Genomic DNA, 17,412 nt, shown 5'->3' with positions numbered 1-17,412 from the left:
ACCTAATAAGTGGCATTAAACCAGCATGGAGTGACACACCAGAAATTACTGAAGGTGTTGCCAAGTATGGAAGACAATACCCGAAAAGGTTTAGTGAATAAACTGAAAGGGACAGTATAGGAGGAGGGTAGTGCTGCAGAGATGGAAGGCCGCTTCCCGCCTGAAGGGAGGATGTCCTCAAGGGAATGGAATTTCTCTTAGGCACACAGCAGACACCTTCCTGCAAATTGAGCTGGAGTGATATGTTACCACCTACAGCTCTTCATTACTGTCCCTAAGCCAAATGACACTGGAGGTACAGCTGAGATACTAACTGCCTCTCAGTGCCCTTCAGACTTCACTTTCCTGCAAAATTGGCAAAGTCAGCTTGAATTTTTGCTGGAGGATGGCCCTCTGTAATTACTGTAATTCAAGGTAACCCAGATGACTTGGGTAGAAGGGGACTGGGAAACATTTAAGATGATAGCTATGGCATCTCGACTGTGTGAGCTGTGATCTCTTATGAGGAAAAGGAAAAAGATGGTTTCCTGATTTCTCCTGAGCACCAGCTCCCTTGTGTAGTGCCGTTAGTTGATTTGCCTTGTGTTTCCAGAATGTTTCTGAACAGGCAAGCCTGAGAATACCATGTCTTTCTCTGACTTCTCCCTTACTCAAGTTAGCTCATCGAGTGGGGAATTTACTTGTATATATTCCATACCTGTCTGTCCCGGTAAGCAGTATGTGGAGGCCAAGGGGCTGGACCTCTGAGCAAAGGCAATATAAAGAGTAACTGCCCCAAAGTTATTTGGAGAAAAAAATGATTTTCTACTTTTGACGAAAGTTGTTGTACAAGATATGTTGGGAAGATATGTATAACACCAAAGAACGTGGAAACAAAACCAGTTTTGAGTCATACCTTGATTTTGCCAAAGGATTTCTTTGCAGAAATTCTTGTAAAAGAAACCCATTAGACGGGATTAGTTGGCTTTATAGGAGAGAAGGAGAGAAATATAGCTGTCTTGCTTGTTACTTGTGTTGGTATGTAAAGAATTTATGTTTAATTAGTTGTATTAAGTGGAAGCTGTACTGAGCCAATAAGCAGATTGCTTCAATGAGATCTCTTTAATACTGTCCCATGTGAATGATATGACTTTTCAGTATGAATTTTTACTGTTTTTCCTGATTTGGAGTCATATCAATTTTTAATATTTGCTTTGTCACAGGTAAATGGAGTTGATTTAACAGGAAAAACCCAAGAAGAAGTTGTGTCCTTGCTGCGAAGCACCAAGATGGGAGGGACCGTCAGCCTTCTGATTTTTCGACAGGAAGAAACATTCCATCCAAGGGAACTGGTGCGTAAAATAGAGAGCAGCTAAGAGATTTAGATGAATATGAGCAAATGATTTGATCTTGTCACCTGCTAGTAAACATGCATGGCCAGCACTGAATATAAGGAAAAAAAAAAGCTTTTTTACTTTATTTAGAAGATTTTACATGAATGTTTTTTATTCTCTTTGAGATCTGATATTGGAATTAAATATATGTTAATAATGTATAAGTGAGAGTTTTATTTTGAGTGAAAATGTTTATTATAGAAGAAGCTATTGGATGGACTTTATTTAGATGCATGCAGACAAGTAGATTATGTCATATCTTTCACATGGAGAAATCTATGTTTGAAAGCCTGCCATTTGTCCTCCTGCCTGCTCAATAAAATATTTCAGAGCATATAATATTATGCCAAAACAGGATATGTAAATACATTTCTATCAAAAAATGGAATAAATAAGGAATAGGAGCCTTTTTTGAATATAAATGCAATCTCTGTGGAATGGAAACCCTGCAGTTATTAATTTAGCAGGGTAATTCAGAAAATGTTTCTAAGGAATTTACATGAAATGGAAATAAAATGATATTTCATACGGTACCTCCTCCACTTGCATAGTGTATGCAGATATTTCTCTGATAATTATTCAAGATAATTTCTGTTATGAAAAGGTAGACTGTGGATGTAGCAGTCTTACTTTGTTCTGTATTCAATTAAACTGCTGAAGTTATTTATTATTTGTATTATCGTAGCTATATATAGCTCTAAAAATAACTTATTTGGCTGCATTATCATGAGAAAAAAGACAAATATAAGTGACAAATATAAGTATGATGAATAGATTACTACATTTTTTATTGGATTTATGTTATTTTGAATGCAAAGAGAATAAAATTTTGTTTTGCTGTTTCAAGATGTTTAACATGAACTTTTCAAAACTACAAAGAAACCTAGGGAGTCCAAGTGGCAGGGAACTTTGCAAATGAACTCACTTTTACCTTAGTATTCTTGGAACATGACTTCAGGTACTGAGGTGATAGTTGTCATAAAATAAAGAGAAATGAACAAATTGAAATCATATTATGCCCTATCTTATTGCTGGAACTGTGAGAGCAATCTGTTTATAAGTTCCTATGATGTAATTTTCACAGTGTTGCTATCTTACGTAAAGGTGAATGAAAATGCTTTTTAAGATTTCTAAATAAACTTAGAAGTAAGAAAATGTCTTAATTTTGTGTATATTATTTCTATAGTAAAATGAGGAAATTGCAATGCATAATTTAACACAATATTTTGTTTAAGTAACTGCAAACAAAGGCATAATGTAATACAAAGATTTAATAGTAGTAAGTGTAGTTTTAAAAATCACAGCAAACAACTCCCTTTATACGAGTTCCACCTCAGTAGCTCACCCGCTGCTGCTCAGGTGATTCTTTCTCAGCTATTTTGGCAAACGCCAGCACAGAGAAGCCAGATCTCATCGTGGCTGTGTCAGGTAGTAGGTGGGCTCCGCGCTTTGTAGTCAGAGTTCAGATCTGAATGGGTGTACATTTCTGTAGCTCCAATGGAACAAATGATACTGTGAGGATCTGACAGTACACGTGTGATGATCCTCTGTTGCATAAGGATTTGTTTGTTTGCATTTTGACATGAAGAACTGTTAGGTGTGCTCTGCTGACAGCTGTCAAAGAGCAGGAACAGGTTTGCTGGGGAAGGTGTTGAACTAAAACCCATGGAAAGGGCCATTCTTTCTTATCTGGTAAGAAACAATCCTAAAAGAAAAAAAAAAAGTATTTTCAGTTAGCTCCTCTCAATGACTTTTACTAGCTTTACATACCAAAAATAATTTAATGTTGAAGGAGGGAGAGGAATGATCTGAAATCATGTCAGTTCATCTTTTTCACATGCAAACCTGCTTTGGCCACTTAGGAACAATTTGTCTTTGAATCCTTCCCCTATTTCCGTCATACTTCCTACATTTGTGTGCTTTAAGTATTAACTGAATGAGATGTGTCTCAGAAACCGTATGCATAAAATCATGTTATTTGATATTATCCATCTCATGAAGGGCAGGACTTGCAGTGGCTTGCTGAGGAGCACTCAGTATTAAAACCATTTTCTATTTACCAACATTTGTACAGATAGTAAACCCAGTAAAGGAGGTGTTTAGATTTTAAGGTTTGGCTTACAGCTTGTTGAATGACTTTTGAAAAGTTACTTATCCTTGGTTTTCTTTATAACTAAAATGAAGATAATACATTTTCAGCAGAGTTGTGGAGTTTAATGTCTTCGATGTATGTTGCTGTTATTGTCTGGAAGGGTCCTATGAAAAAGTGCAGTTTTATCTAAAACCTATGGGAATGTTAAGCTGAGCCCATTTAGGTTAGTATGAGATCTTTGTAGCTGTGGTCAGGATAGAGGGTGTGTGTGATGGAGAACCATCATCCAGCACAGCAGACCATGCTAAAAGTGAGTAAAATGTGGATGCAGGGAATAAAATGAAATTGGCAGGAGTTAACTTTTCTAGCCAGTGAGATCTAGAAGAATGATTAAGTTTCTCCAGAATACCAGGCATTTTATTGCTTCCAGAGTTACCTAATCCCAGATAGATAATATATTAGAGCTTGTCCACATCAGTGTGAGAGGCAGATGGTCTCTTAAAAATCTTCCCTCCCTGTCCCCATCCTTTATGAAAGGGGTGAGGATTACTCTGTTTAAGTAGACTCCTGTTATACTGTGGTTATCTCACATCAACAAAAATAACTTGCCATGAAGGATTTTCTTAGAGCCTGCTACTGACAGTGCGAATCCACTGAAGGACTGACTTCTGTTATTCAGCTTTTGAACTAAATTCTCAGCACCAGCACAGCTTGGCTGGCAGAGTTGGTCTCCTGTACCCTACAAGTTAATCTGCCCCTTGATACACGTAGGTCCTTTATATGTTCCTGGTAGTTGGCTGCTTCATCTTCTTATTGCTTGTTGGCTGTAGGTTAAAGCTAACTGGATGTTTTTGTTAGTACTTGACCACCACATTTTTTTGCTTATTCATTTGAATCTCCTGCAGAACGGCCCAAAGCAAAAAATTCCAGTAAACACTAGCATTTGGGTTTGGCTCAGCTGAATTGAAAGAAACAGCTCATTAGCCCAAAAGTGATCAGCCAGCAAGGCTGCTCCTGGGTGCTCAAAAGGGTGTTAATATGGACGGATGTGGGCTTAGAAGAACAGAAGTTCCTTACATGTGTTTCCAGAATTGGTTGGGAGATTCAGAAAGGTTTTCCAATGATGTACGTTTGCCTCATGTGCCCTGAGAGACAGATGAGGAATGCAAGATATAGGAAGGTCCCATCTGTGGTGGACTCAAAGGACCCTGCTATCCTTGAGATATCTAGTGCTGTAGTTCTGGTTCATCCAAACACACTCAAAAGGGGAATCCGTTGTTAAGATAAAAATGGATGTTTTAAAAAACAGATGCTTGTTTATAATATTTGGAGAGGTTCATCTGGACTACTAAGGGCATCTGGACTACTTTGAAGCTTTCAAAGCAGAAGGGAAAGGCCAGGGGGGAAGATCCCTGAAAGAGAATCATTCTTCCTTGGCCAGATAGGCACCTCCTTCGTAGCCACATAGTCAGCTGTGCTGGCCTGAGGTTGCTGAAGGTTCTTGATGTTCGTTTCTCATTTGGTGCTGTTTAGACAAATTTGAATCAGGGAGCAAGATGAACACACTTCATTTTTCCATTACCACTTCACATCAGAATTAGAGCTCTTTGTTATCCCCCTGCTGATAGATAGTATATGTCGTATGTAGTCTTGTTCTTATTTATTTTTTTTACTTCCTTTAGAATGCAGAACAAAGCCAGTCACAAATTCCAAAGGAAACGGTAAGAGCTTTGTCTTTTCCATACTGGAAGACTCCCAAATGTTTTTAAAATGATATGGCACTTCTCCATCGAAGTTTCACAGGTTATATACTGTAGATGGCTCTCTCTAGCTTTACATTTTAAATGCATTTTTTTAATGTAATTTCAAATACTGTTTGAATATTATATGCAATTCAGTTATTATGTATGTTCAAGTGCTATTTGAAATTACATCTTTTATACACAGCTAAAGGCCTAAAGTTGGAATGATAAGACTAGACTGTTAGCTTGGGTTACTTGTTGTAACTAATTGTTTTAATCGTTATTATATGACTGAAACCTGAGATACAAACACAAAAATTAGGCAGTTTGGATTTAAGTCACAATTATACCCTCACAGTAAACCACTGTTTGTTAGTTGTTTTAAGAAACTATAGTGAAGTAGTCAAATTTAACCCTTTGAAGGCTGCAACTGGTTGGTATCTAATGTGTCGTTAAGGCTGTGTATTGAGGTTGTATGCTGTTTATAGACCTCATTTTGGTCAGGGGAACGGCATCGGTCTTAATACACAAATTATTATATTAATAAATGTATTTTTTTCTAAAATAATATATTTAGTTTATGAAATATTAGCAGAGGATATAACAGTATATTTCCTTAAAGGTATAGTGTATCTTAGGTAAAACTTCAAGAAACTCCATTCAAGTAGGTACCTATTTCAAAATTAAGTAATAAATTAGATTATGGAGAAGTTAAGAGGATTCATGCTGGGCTTTGAAATTAGTTAGGCCTCTGAAAAACAGAAAAAGCTTGTCTAGATGATTCAGCATGCCTTACCAGCAATGGTGCGATGGTGTCTGGGACAAAAAGGAAGCCAAGACTAGGGAAAGAGACGTAAGAGCCATCTCAGTGAAATGGTTGAGGGTACATTGATTGATACTATTAATGTTTCAGGCCAATGGAATGTCACTGGAAAAATAAGTGCTTGGGTTGAACGTAGCAATATTCACTTTTATCTCTCTGTCTTTTGATGTCATTCTAGTCTGAAAGCATCTACATAAGAGCTCTGCAAAATTGTGGCTGTATCGTTTCAGACATTCCTCACAGTATCTGTTTAGTACATTTACTCTCCTTAGTGGATGTATGTTTTTCTCTTTGTAATTTCTTGCCATGTACTGCTGATACGTAAGGAGATCAAAGATCAAAACCCAGGACAGTATTTCTGCCTGTAATTGAATACAATTGAAAAGAATTTGTGGGTGCAGCCTTATAAAAGTGTCCTGGCTTTAGGAATTGAAATTCTGCCCCAAAACCTCATTAAGATAAGGCAGGTTGCCTATAGGGTGTTTATATAAAGCAAAGTGAATGTTTTGTACCAAGTTCCGTGGTGAAATCTGTTCTTTAGGATTTTTCTGATTGACTTCCTGACTTCATCTAACAAAAGACCAAAAGAAAATAAGGATCTCTCATTTGTTCGCTATAGATCTGAGCTAAAAATTGCTTGTTAACCAGGGGATTATGCAAGAGGGACAGGGAGTGCATGAGTAGCTAGGGATTTCTGAAAAAACAGCCAGGAAGCCCTAGCAAGCCCTGGAAATAGGGGAGTCAACTGGGAAACATGTGGAGATGTATTTGGTTAGTGAGGGAATGAGGCTGGAAAGCTGGTCAATACGAAATGTTTTTGCGCGATGTCTTGGGTTTTTCATTCATTATGGGGTGGGATTGTTTTGTTATCTGTCTGAAGGCTCAGAGCAACAGTGATCACTAGTAGGAGCCGTAGGTCTCTTTAAATTCGCCTACTCCTGGGTGGGAATAAAAAATGGAATAAATGTGAAAGGTGTCAGTGGGTATTTATAATGCACAATGCTTTTGAGCTTACCTCCCTTCCTCCAATCTACTTTGCTTTGGATAAGTGTGATACTGCAGTTCTAAAGAACTAATTTCCCACAGCTGCACATTAATAACACTGTCACACACTTTCTTGCTATTATTATTATTATTTTTGAAAGTGGTTTTCATTGCTTTCCTTTATTCTATTTGGTTCTGCCTCAATCCCTATTTATTCCTCCTCTATCTACTTTTCAGGTCTTTGAGATTTCTAATCTTGCAATTTCTATTTCTTTGCCTGCTCTGATCTTTATGCTGTTAGTTTTGAGGTTTTAGTCTCCCAGTGTCAAGGCCTTGATAGTAGAAAGCAAGGAAAAAAAAATAAAAACCAGAAAAAATGATGAAAGCGGTGAAGCTATAGGAATGGGAGGTGAAATACAAGTCTATTTATAATTTAAAGGCGAAATGGGTGCAGTGGTTTTTTGTTTGTTTGTTTGTTTGTTTGTTTTTATGTCTTTTTGGGGAAACAGAAGAAAAATGCACCTTTGAAATTAAAAAAGAAAAAAACCCTTGAAAATGCAAAGCCTGAAATAAAATGCATAAGCAGACCCCAAAATATGAAGCCTGATTTTATTAACACTCAGGGGTTACAGTCATGTAAGTGTTATAATACTTGGAAATGGTTTACACTAATATTGTGGCACTTGGATGCAGTAGTTAGGGTCTTCACAGATGAAATAAAACGAAACCTTAAAAATTATTTTTTTCTTTATTTGTGGCCTGAAATCCTTGAGAGAGTTATTTCTCACTATCCATATAGGACAGCATATGACTTCATATTTTGCACACCATTGCAGGATACAGATTCTTGTCTTCTCATTCTTATATGAGGAGTTTTTGTATCTTGCTAAGCTCACAGAATTTAAGCTTTGGTCTCCAGCTGTCCATAAGAAATGCAAATTACTAATGCAACTGCAGCTTCTATCCAATAACTGTGCCCTGGTGAAAACAGTGCCGCTGTTTTTACCTTTTATTTTGCTGATGAACAGAACAGGTGCTCGAGCATTAACTCCTGGAGCAGGGAGATCTCGTGTATCTTGGTTAGAAGATTGTTTCACCCAGCCAGGAATTTGTACCGTTTGTGTAGCTGATGACAACATGGAACAGATGCACCTATTTCTAAACATGGTGATTATTTGGAATGTAGGAGATTGACCGTAATAGGAAAACTAGTAATTTATCATTATTACATTTCTGTTTCTAAGCATAATTATCTTAATCTTGTTACAGAGCATTGAAATGAACTGTTAATTACGCTATGTAAAACATCTGCCAATTAATTTTTCCTCATACTCTTTGAAAGTCAATAGTGTTTCAGTAATATTTTGCTTTTACAGTTGTCATTCACTGTTTGTTTTCTGCATTCAAACTGGCAAGTTAACTTTCATAGAAGCATAGTGCTAGAAAAATAATAATTATTGTATATGTAAGTATTTTGTAGGGGGTGCTGTCTATTTGTGAAAAGAGATTCAAAGTTAGGACTGAGAATTTCATTCTCTGACTCTTGCACTCAGCAGCATGGGAAAGCTGCAGTTTTCTGTTCTCATTTGTTTTTCTGTCAAATTGCTGGAAGTGAGCAGAATGTTATGAATTTTAGTGAGAGCAGGATTTGTAACAGTGACATAACAAGAGCGGTTGGTGCGTTGGAACAATATATAAATGTTTAGCAGCCCTGATAGAAATTGCAAATGGGATTGCTTTTTATTTTCTTCTGAATTTGAACATCTGATACTCCTGTTATCATCTAAATTTAATTTTGATCACCATGTTCTTTCAGAATCCAAGGATAACGCTGTGCCTAAATCTATCAGCATTTCGGGGTTCAATTGCTGCTTTTCCCATAGACTTTTCTGTGTGATTCTGAGTAAATTGGATACACATTGTATGTAAGAATTCATCACCTATAAGAATGGGGTGATCGTACAGACTTGATCAGAGGCATTTTATAAGAATTAATGTAAATTTATTTTTTGGACACTTTTTGTTTGCAACTATTCTTGTTATGAATATGAGAGATATGCTAGCAAATGCCTGGAAAGAGCTATTTTATATTGATTAATGGATGGAAAGTTCTTGGAGCTTAGTCTTGGGGGAAGGAAAAAATGCACTGAGTGTTGAGCTTTAAGATGTTGGTGTTCTGAACGTGTGTGTGTGTTTTACTTGTAGTGAAAAGCTGTTTGCATTACTTCAACATGTGTAGTCACTTTGTATGTATACATAGCCGTTTTTAAAAAACTCTTATGTTCCCACCAATTCATATTTAGGACTTCAGCTTTCATAGCAGCTTCTTACCATTCAGTTGATGTAACTCTTCCTTCACACAGAACCTTCTTTGGAAAACAGTTCAGAGCTTCATCCGTTTCTGTTGCTGCAATAGGTGATCCAAATGTCTAAGAATTGAGCCAAGATTGTGTGCTGACTAATATCGGCCTATACCAAGAGCAGTGCTGGTGTCATTAGATACAGAATGATTTTGTTGAAAGACGAGAGGTTTGGCTGATGATTAAACTGTTGCTGTTATTTCTTTCATGGTATTTAGGAATACTGCAAATGATGGGTGCTGATTATTTGTATCTTCTAATGGTGTGAGGCACAAGGCTGATTACTATGTTTTTAAAAATAAAACATAGAATGATAGGCTGGTTTGGTTTGGAAGGGACCTTCAAAGGTCATCTAGTCCAACCCCCCTTCCATGAGCAGGGACATCTTCAACCAGATCAGGTTTCTCAGAGCCCTGTCCAACCTGGCCTTGAATGTCTCCAGCGGGGGACATCTACCACCTCTCTGGGCAACCTGGGCCAGTGTTTCACCACCCTCATTGTAAAAAATTTCTTCCTCCTGTCTGGCCTGAATCTCCCCTCTTTTAGTTTAAAACCATTACCCCTTTCCTGTCCCCATCTTTCTTATGGGCCCCTTTTAAGTACTGAAAGGCCACAATAAGGTCTTCCTGGAGTATTCTCCGCGCTGAACAAACCCAGCTCTCTCAGCGTTTCCTTGTAGGAGAGCTGTTCCAGCTCTCTGATCATTTTGTTGGCCTCCTCTGGCTCCTCTCCAACAGGTCCATGTCTTTCCTGTGCTGAGGGCTCCAGAGCTGGATGTGGCACTGCAGGTGGGGGTCTTACCAGAACAGAGTAAAGGGGCAGAATCACCTCCCTCCAGCTACTGGCCACAAACAGCAATTTTAGTGCTATTTTGAGTGGTTTCAGATTATATTTTTAATAAAGTTGTGACATAAATAACAGATCAGTAGCCATACAAAGGAAATACGTAGTGAATATGTAATCTGCTGCAGATTACTGTTGAGTTTAGAGTCTTTTACCATAGGAGGTACTCTAGCATGTTCTGAGGCATTAATGAGTAGAGCTGAAACATTAATTCCTAGTGAATAATTAATACAGCAGACTGTGTTTATGAATGTTCTTTGAGTAGTCAGAATTTCCCGGAACGTACAGTGATAATCGACATAAACTGCGTAACGCTGTGCTTGGGATTGACCCTCAGGACTGTAGTTTTGACTCGGTCACCTGCAGGGCTGCAGCGTGGCATGGCCAGGCTGGCTTCCTGCAGCACTGCGGCAAAGCTCCAGCTGTTTTCTCAAAGCCTGTGTTGGTAACATTGCTGGCCAGTTGCTGGTTTCATGACAGGCAAAGTACATATCCCTTCTCTGGGGTTCTGTAACAGGCTTGCCTCAAGGCCACCATTGCAGAGTCATCCTGAAGCCATACTGGTGTGCACATCTTTATTTGCCATTATTATACTATTTCCTGTGTACCAGCCTATGTTATTTTGGATAATAAGCATCAACTGTGTAAGGCATTTACAATTCAAACAGCACATATAGGAGGTGAGACTGAAAGGGGCCCCCAAGTCCTTTAGTTCACCATGTGCTAGCACAGGCAGTAGGGTCATCAGGTTCTTGGCCTAATTTGGGTGAGTGCAAAGTTCACATTGTTACTTAAAATTCCTATTTACACATCTGAAAACACATTGGCTATGTGCAAAGCTTGTTTTACTGCACTCTTGGCATTATACTCTTGATGTTGAGTCTTCCTTGCAATTCAAATCCAGGGAAAACAGTGAGATGAAGTGGTTTGCCACGGTTGCCTGGAAGTCTGCAGCAGAAGTAGGAGTGAGACACAGGTCATTCCCTGTGCCCTGTGCTGACATTGCCTCGTGAGGAACGTGTTCCCTGCCGTGGACTTCTACAAAGGCATTATTTCCCTTTCAACTTTGTTTTTCTGTCTGGCTTTCCCAGACACTCTCTATCTGTTTCTTTAGTCTTTCAGGTCTTGTACATCCAACAGGCCAGTGAGAGAAGTTATAAAGATTTTTAGGGAGCTGTTTCATTAGTGTGTTGAGCATTGAAGTTTTTCTTGAACAAGAGATGGTGCAGAGAGCTGTAGCTTTATAAGCTTTACTAGCAGAGCAGACACCTGCTGTGTATCTAATCCCTTGGTTTTCACTTCTCTAGGATAAGCATCCTGTAAAGAAATGGGGTTAGCATTACAATCACATATTTGTTTCAGAACATGCAGTAGGAGCACAAAATTTGAGTAGGAACAACAGTTTGGAACAGGCCATGTTGGCCTGGATAAAATACAGTCATTATGGCAATGGCAACAGACTAGTCCCTGTGTGAAGTTCTGAGATGCATAACTAACAAGATAATTTTAGTGGTCTGACCAGGTGATTTGAAATGTAGAATCTCAACTTCTTAATCCAGTTTCTATGACAGCGCAGATCAGAGTGTTAGCATTAGGGAGAATAATGTTTGCACAGACAAGCAATGGAGTTCTTATAGAGATAAATAACAAACATGTGGATGTACTTAAATATGGGCTTTTGCAGAGCTTTGATTTTCATACTAAATGAAAAGCACATGCTAGAATTTTTGTGCTTTTGAAAACATTTAATTTTTTTCGAAACCATTTTTAATCCATCAAAAACATTAAACTGAAGACATTTTTGAATGTGTAACATGTTTTTTGATATTAAATTAAATCCTTAAAATGGGCATAACTGGAAATATAATGGGTCTGTTTTTCATGAGCTAGCATTTCTGCATATAAATATGTACCAAAGTTAATCCACATATAATGTGCAAAAAAACTTTTCCTTGATGGGATTAAAATTAAAGCAGACCACATTTCCCATAAAATCTCAGAATTCAAATTTAGTTTTTGATATTTAGCAGCTGCTGTTTGATTTGAGTAAGAGTGCAGTCTTTGCCAGATGTGACATATTAACTTGCTAATCTGAATAATGAGTCTCAGTGTATACGTGCAAATAAAATTCATTAGTGTTTATCTAACATATGGGAGGTATTAAAATACTTAACCTAGGAAGAGTTAGAAAGAGAGCATAAGAATTTTAGTTGTTTGGTTGGCTTAAGCCCTATATCATTTTATATCTAGACAAGTAGATACTTTAGGCCCTTATAACCTGTAATGCAGCACATAATTGTTTGATTTAAAAAAAAAAAAAAAAGATAAAAGGCCTTGTTGTATTTCAGGAGGAAAGCAGGCCAGGGTGTGGATGTCACTGTTGGATCAGTAGGCAGGCTTTTCTCTGCTGGAGGCCCAGTTTTAAATCTGAATGAGCAGCTGTAGTTACATTTCTCTTTAATGCCTGCCCAGGGCAGGATGCATCAGCTCTCAGTTATTCCTCCTCAGGAAAGGCCTCGGCTGCAGTTGGAGAGGTGTGTTACAGGCCACCTACATCGCTCTGTTTTCAGCACCTCCAGCAGTTATACATCTTCTTGCATTTTTATAAGTACCAAACTTCACGCCCCATGAAACAGTTGTTGACCGTGGATACTATTTTGCTTCCTTAAAGCTGCTAGATTTACATTTTCTACAATTGTATATGTGATAGCATACAATAAAAGTGAGAGTCTTTTGGTGTGTATCAATTTAGAAGGGGGCCTGCTGTGACAGCAATGGCACCCACCTAGCTTGAAGGACAAAACAAATTGATTCATCTCTGATGTCAAGAATGTTTTTGCACAATAGTTAAGTGAAATCTCCTTTCTCTTGTGTACATCATGCATGATTTGAAAGAAGAATTCTATTTAGTTATAATAATACTGTTGTTTTCCCAATGTATAGGACTTATGATTTCTTAGTATCATAGGTGCCTTGTGAGAAAGAATAATGAATTTGATATTAAAATCTTCTGAAGATGGAAAATATCCTGGAAAAAGCTGTGACGTTACATTGGTATTCCCCTTTATTGGAACCAGATGACTAAACCCTGGATTTTGCAAATGCCAGTTCTTTTACTTTTCTAGCGTACACTTCCTAGACCTGGTGGGCTCTTAACATTCACGAGACTTCAAACTCATCTTTCAAGAACTTCAGATTTTCAGGCTGGACAAATTCAAGAGAGAAGATGCGTTTATGAGGCAAAAGATTGATGCTTTAACAAAATAGTAATTAAACAGACTTACAGGCTTAAGACTGTGATGTTAGAAGGATGGACACAGCAGGATTTGAAGGCAAGTGAAGTGAATAGTGCAGATGGGGTCATTGGAGGTGTTAGGTAGCACTGGTGCCTCAGCTATTGTGTGAATTTATCATGTGAATTTCATCATCATGTAAGAAGGGTGTGTTTGTATACGTACATGCATATGCTTGTGCATACAAGAACCCCGTACATGTTTTCATGTGTGTCATGTACATAACTTGGAAATATAGGTTGCCCTCTAAGAGTGGGGATACAGAGCTTTCGTAACTGCTCGTGTGAAAAGAAGCAGGAGCGCACTGGATTTTTGCTGAGAGATTAACTTATTTATTTTCTGTATGCATGATCACAAAGTAACTTGCAGGCAGGTTTCAGTGACTTAATAGCTGCTGAGAAGACGGCATGTCTCAGCTCGCAAGAGAACGAACTTTGCTGGAGAGAATGCAGCCGGCTCTGGAGCTGCAGTGGGCCGCTTCGGAAACTTGTCCCAGCTTGATTGAAACTTGCTTCCCCTGTTAGGTGGGAGGAGGGTTTTCTTTGCTGTTAGGTTTCTTTTTTCACCCATCTCGTGCTTCTTGCTCACCAGCTGAACCCTGACAAGATTTTTAAAGGGAGGAAGTCCCAAGCAAGAAATTTCTACATGGGCTTTAAAACATAAAAGGATAAGGAGGAGATGGCTGTTACTAACATGATGACATAGACTTATTGCACTTTTAGTGTCAAGGTCCATTTTAACGTTGTTTACAAAATTAAATCAGGTTTTATGATCAGATCAGGAACCGATGTTCTATAGAAGAGAAAAATTTCCCTCCTGGTTTTGCAATGGTGCTTTGTAATCTCCATATGTATCGAAGCATAGCCACAAGCTTGCTCTGGTCAGGAAGTTTATATTTCAACTTATGATATATTTATGTTGTATTTAAAGAATGAAAAACTTATCTCGAATTTAATTTATCATACATTTATGCCAATTATGAATTTGAAGCCAAAAAATAGGTCACCTATATATTTTATCACCAATCAACTTTTTACTATGAATTACATACTCAAGCAGCTGCATTCATCCAGCCGAAGTCATTTCAGATGACCTTTTCCTCAGCAGACTCTGTCTGAACAGAATATTGTTCTGCCGTTAATTGTTTTGGATGTAGCGTGTGAAAAATCTTAAGGGACTTGGTTTTTGTTGTTCAGGGTTCACAGTACATAATTTTGCCCGCATATTTACTCCTGGCTTGTCAAAGTATATGAAGGAATAAATTTCTCCCACAGATCAACTAATCATGAAAATACTGTTGAGGTGTTTGATTGACATAGAGAAGCTGTTAATTTAGAGTGTATCAAGATCAAATGGAAGTTATTGCAATTAGGAAGTGATTGTGTTCTCAGTTGAATTTTTTAAATGCTGCATTCTACATTTTTTTTTGCGTTTTTATGCTGTCTCATGGATGTATTAGAGAATTTATATGGTTTGTTACATTTAGATACTTAATGTTCAACATAATTTACTTTTTAAAAAATGGTTGATATTTAATCGACTGGGGAGAGCTGCTGTATAGGTAATATTTCTGTACTTTAAAGGGCTTTGGGGAACAAAGGTTTCAGCCAATCTGAGGTTTTGTTTGGTGGTTTTGTTTGGTTTGTTTTGTTTTTACAACTTTGGTTCAAAATATTATGTTATCAGGCTAAAAACTTCCTCCTCATTTCTCTAAGAGTGGCTCCTTTATGGCATGCTAAGAGGTTCCTGATCACTATATATTTCTGTTCCAAGGTTTGTATTTCTGAAGTTGTATTCAATGAATCATACATAGTAAGACCTTTGGTACCATGGCGTGGCACAAATGTTAGAGTCAGTACTTTCATATCCATTGTCCTTGAATCCTGATGGTTCAGTTATTCTTAAAAGCCACATTTTTCTCCTAAGTATTCTGTGAAAAAACTGTAGGATATCAAAAAGAAATATTTGTTCCCTCCATTGCTTAGCTGGCTTAGTTGAAAAAAGCTGTGGATACCCAATGAAGTCCTTAAAGCAATTTAGCCTTAGCCCACTAATGGTATTTTTTTTCCTTTGGATGAGTTGCATAGTTTTCTCATGGCTTCAGCACTGCTGTTCCAGTGCTGAGGCTGCTGTTTATAATTTTTTCATGAGCATGATCTGCTCACTCACGTGCAGCTGCCAAGGAATAGTTTGCTCCAGGCGGGGGCCTTCAGTTTCACCTGCATATTTGGGTATCTCTAGCCCAATATCAGCTTATTTTCTTATTCAAGTCTCTAGAAAACGAGCAGGGAGAAGCCTCACATTAAGAGTCGTGCGGAGCTGATAATGCAGCTCTTTGGTGTGGCTGAAGAGAAGTAGCGTAGGGGCCATTATCCACGTCCTTGGGGATGCTGATGGAGACGCTGTCTCCAATCGTCCCTTTGGCATGTGGAAGTGAACCTGGTGGACTGTGCAGGGAAGCCGTTTAGTTCTCTGCCCTGAAAGGGAGGTCACTGGGGCTGAAGTTCTGGCAGATTTTTTAGAACATTAGAAAATAGTGGGGGAGGAAGGGGATCAAAGGTAAATTTACATTTTCTGTAGTAAAGAAGAAACAATAACCTTACTTTGCTTTTTTGGATTACCTGTACATCCTACCTTGGCTTTGTCTCCCTTTTGTCTCTTAAGCTTTTTTTCCTACTATTATTTATTAAGGGATGTGAAAGTGGTCAGTGTTACAGGAACTAAAAGATAATGTGCGTCTCTCTGAGATTTTTTTTTTATTGTGTAGCTACCTGATAAAAGATGCACTCAAATGTATCCTGTAACTAGTGCTTCTGTGACCCAAACAAGCAAATCAGACTTGTAATTTTCCCCAAAACTGGGGCCTTTTTTTTAGGTTCAGTATTTTTTCCATGGACACAGTGCACCCTTCCCTTCCTGACAGCTAGCACAGATCGTCACAGGCTAAGAGATGCATTTGGATAATGGGATTCACAAACGAGCCAACCTAGATGTGGTACTTGGATAGGGGTGTAATTTTTTTTTTTAATTGATGAAGCATTATGCTTTGTCATAAACGAAAAACAGAGATGAGCAAATAGTGTCTAATGCAAGGGAAGGGGCTGGTGAACACATTAAGGTTCATGCTTTTAACCAAGTGGGAAAAGATAGAGCTCCTGTTTTTCTTTCCTCAGCTGTTCTGGTTCTCTGAGCAGTCTGACTGCCTTCCCATGTGACATTTTCACATTGCATTTCTAGGTCAGTGGTGACACAACTAGCATGCTTGTGCCCAAATTGATCGTCTTAGTCTAAGGTACACCACATGGCTTTCACATCCATCTTTGCCATAGTCTGTGTTTGGATTTCAGAAAAGCCTGTCAGCTTCGCCTTTTGTCAGGCCTTAAGAAACAGGAGCGGCTCAGCAGGCGCACGTTGACTTCTCATGTGTCTTGTCCTGCTACAAGTATCTGGGAATAGGAGAAAAATAGGAGGAGTGAGCTTTGCAAATAGATGAGAGTGACAAGGGGAAAGTCAGTATAAAATCAGTGTTAAATGGATGTGATGTATTTGCTAAGATTATTAAAAAAATTGGACAGATTAATTCTTCCAGAGAAGAACTGCTGACTGTTGGACTTTATTGTGCACCTTCTGGTAGACGTTCTCTTAGTGTTTTCCTTTTATGTGGGTGAGAAAAAAACAGCACATTTGGGTTCATGAGCATCTTTCTGGAGGCCAGATACTGGGCCACTGTGGAGAACTGCCTCTGAGGGCATGAATTTTTTCTTTAATATTTTGCTGAAATGATCAAGTTATAACTAAAGTAGTTCTGAACACTTCATTATAACTGGAAGATGTCAGAGACAAGTGGGCAGTGCCTACTGCAAAGGACAGGGCTGGTGAGCAGTCCATCCCTCCCATTCCTC

The 17,412-nt window shown here is 38.3% G+C and overlaps 1 protein-coding gene across 14 annotated transcripts in view; it reads left to right on the top strand.

The window, feature by feature from the left end:
• Positions 1 to 17,412, top strand: part of PARD3 (par-3 family cell polarity regulator) — a 457,959-nt gene that overhangs the window by 257,122 nt on the left and 183,425 nt on the right. For 10 of the 14 annotated variants that reach the window (XM_082046280.1, XM_082046291.1, XM_082046289.1 and 7 more), the window contains 2 exons: positions 1,203 to 1,331; positions 5,148 to 5,186. In XM_082046280.1, the coding sequence (XP_081902406.1) occupies positions 1,203 to 1,331; positions 5,148 to 5,186 (168 nt within the window). The remainder of the gene's footprint in view (positions 1 to 1,202; positions 1,332 to 5,147; positions 5,187 to 17,412) is intronic. The other 4 variants (XM_082046281.1, XM_082046292.1, XM_082046284.1 and 1 more) reach the window with 1 other exon arrangement.

This window comes from Streptopelia decaocto, assembly GCF_964273445.1.
Source record: "Streptopelia decaocto genome assembly, chromosome: 2".
Taxonomy (NCBI): Eukaryota; Metazoa; Chordata; class Aves; order Columbiformes; family Columbidae; genus Streptopelia; species Streptopelia decaocto.
This window is presented reverse-complemented; position numbering and strand designations above follow the sequence as displayed.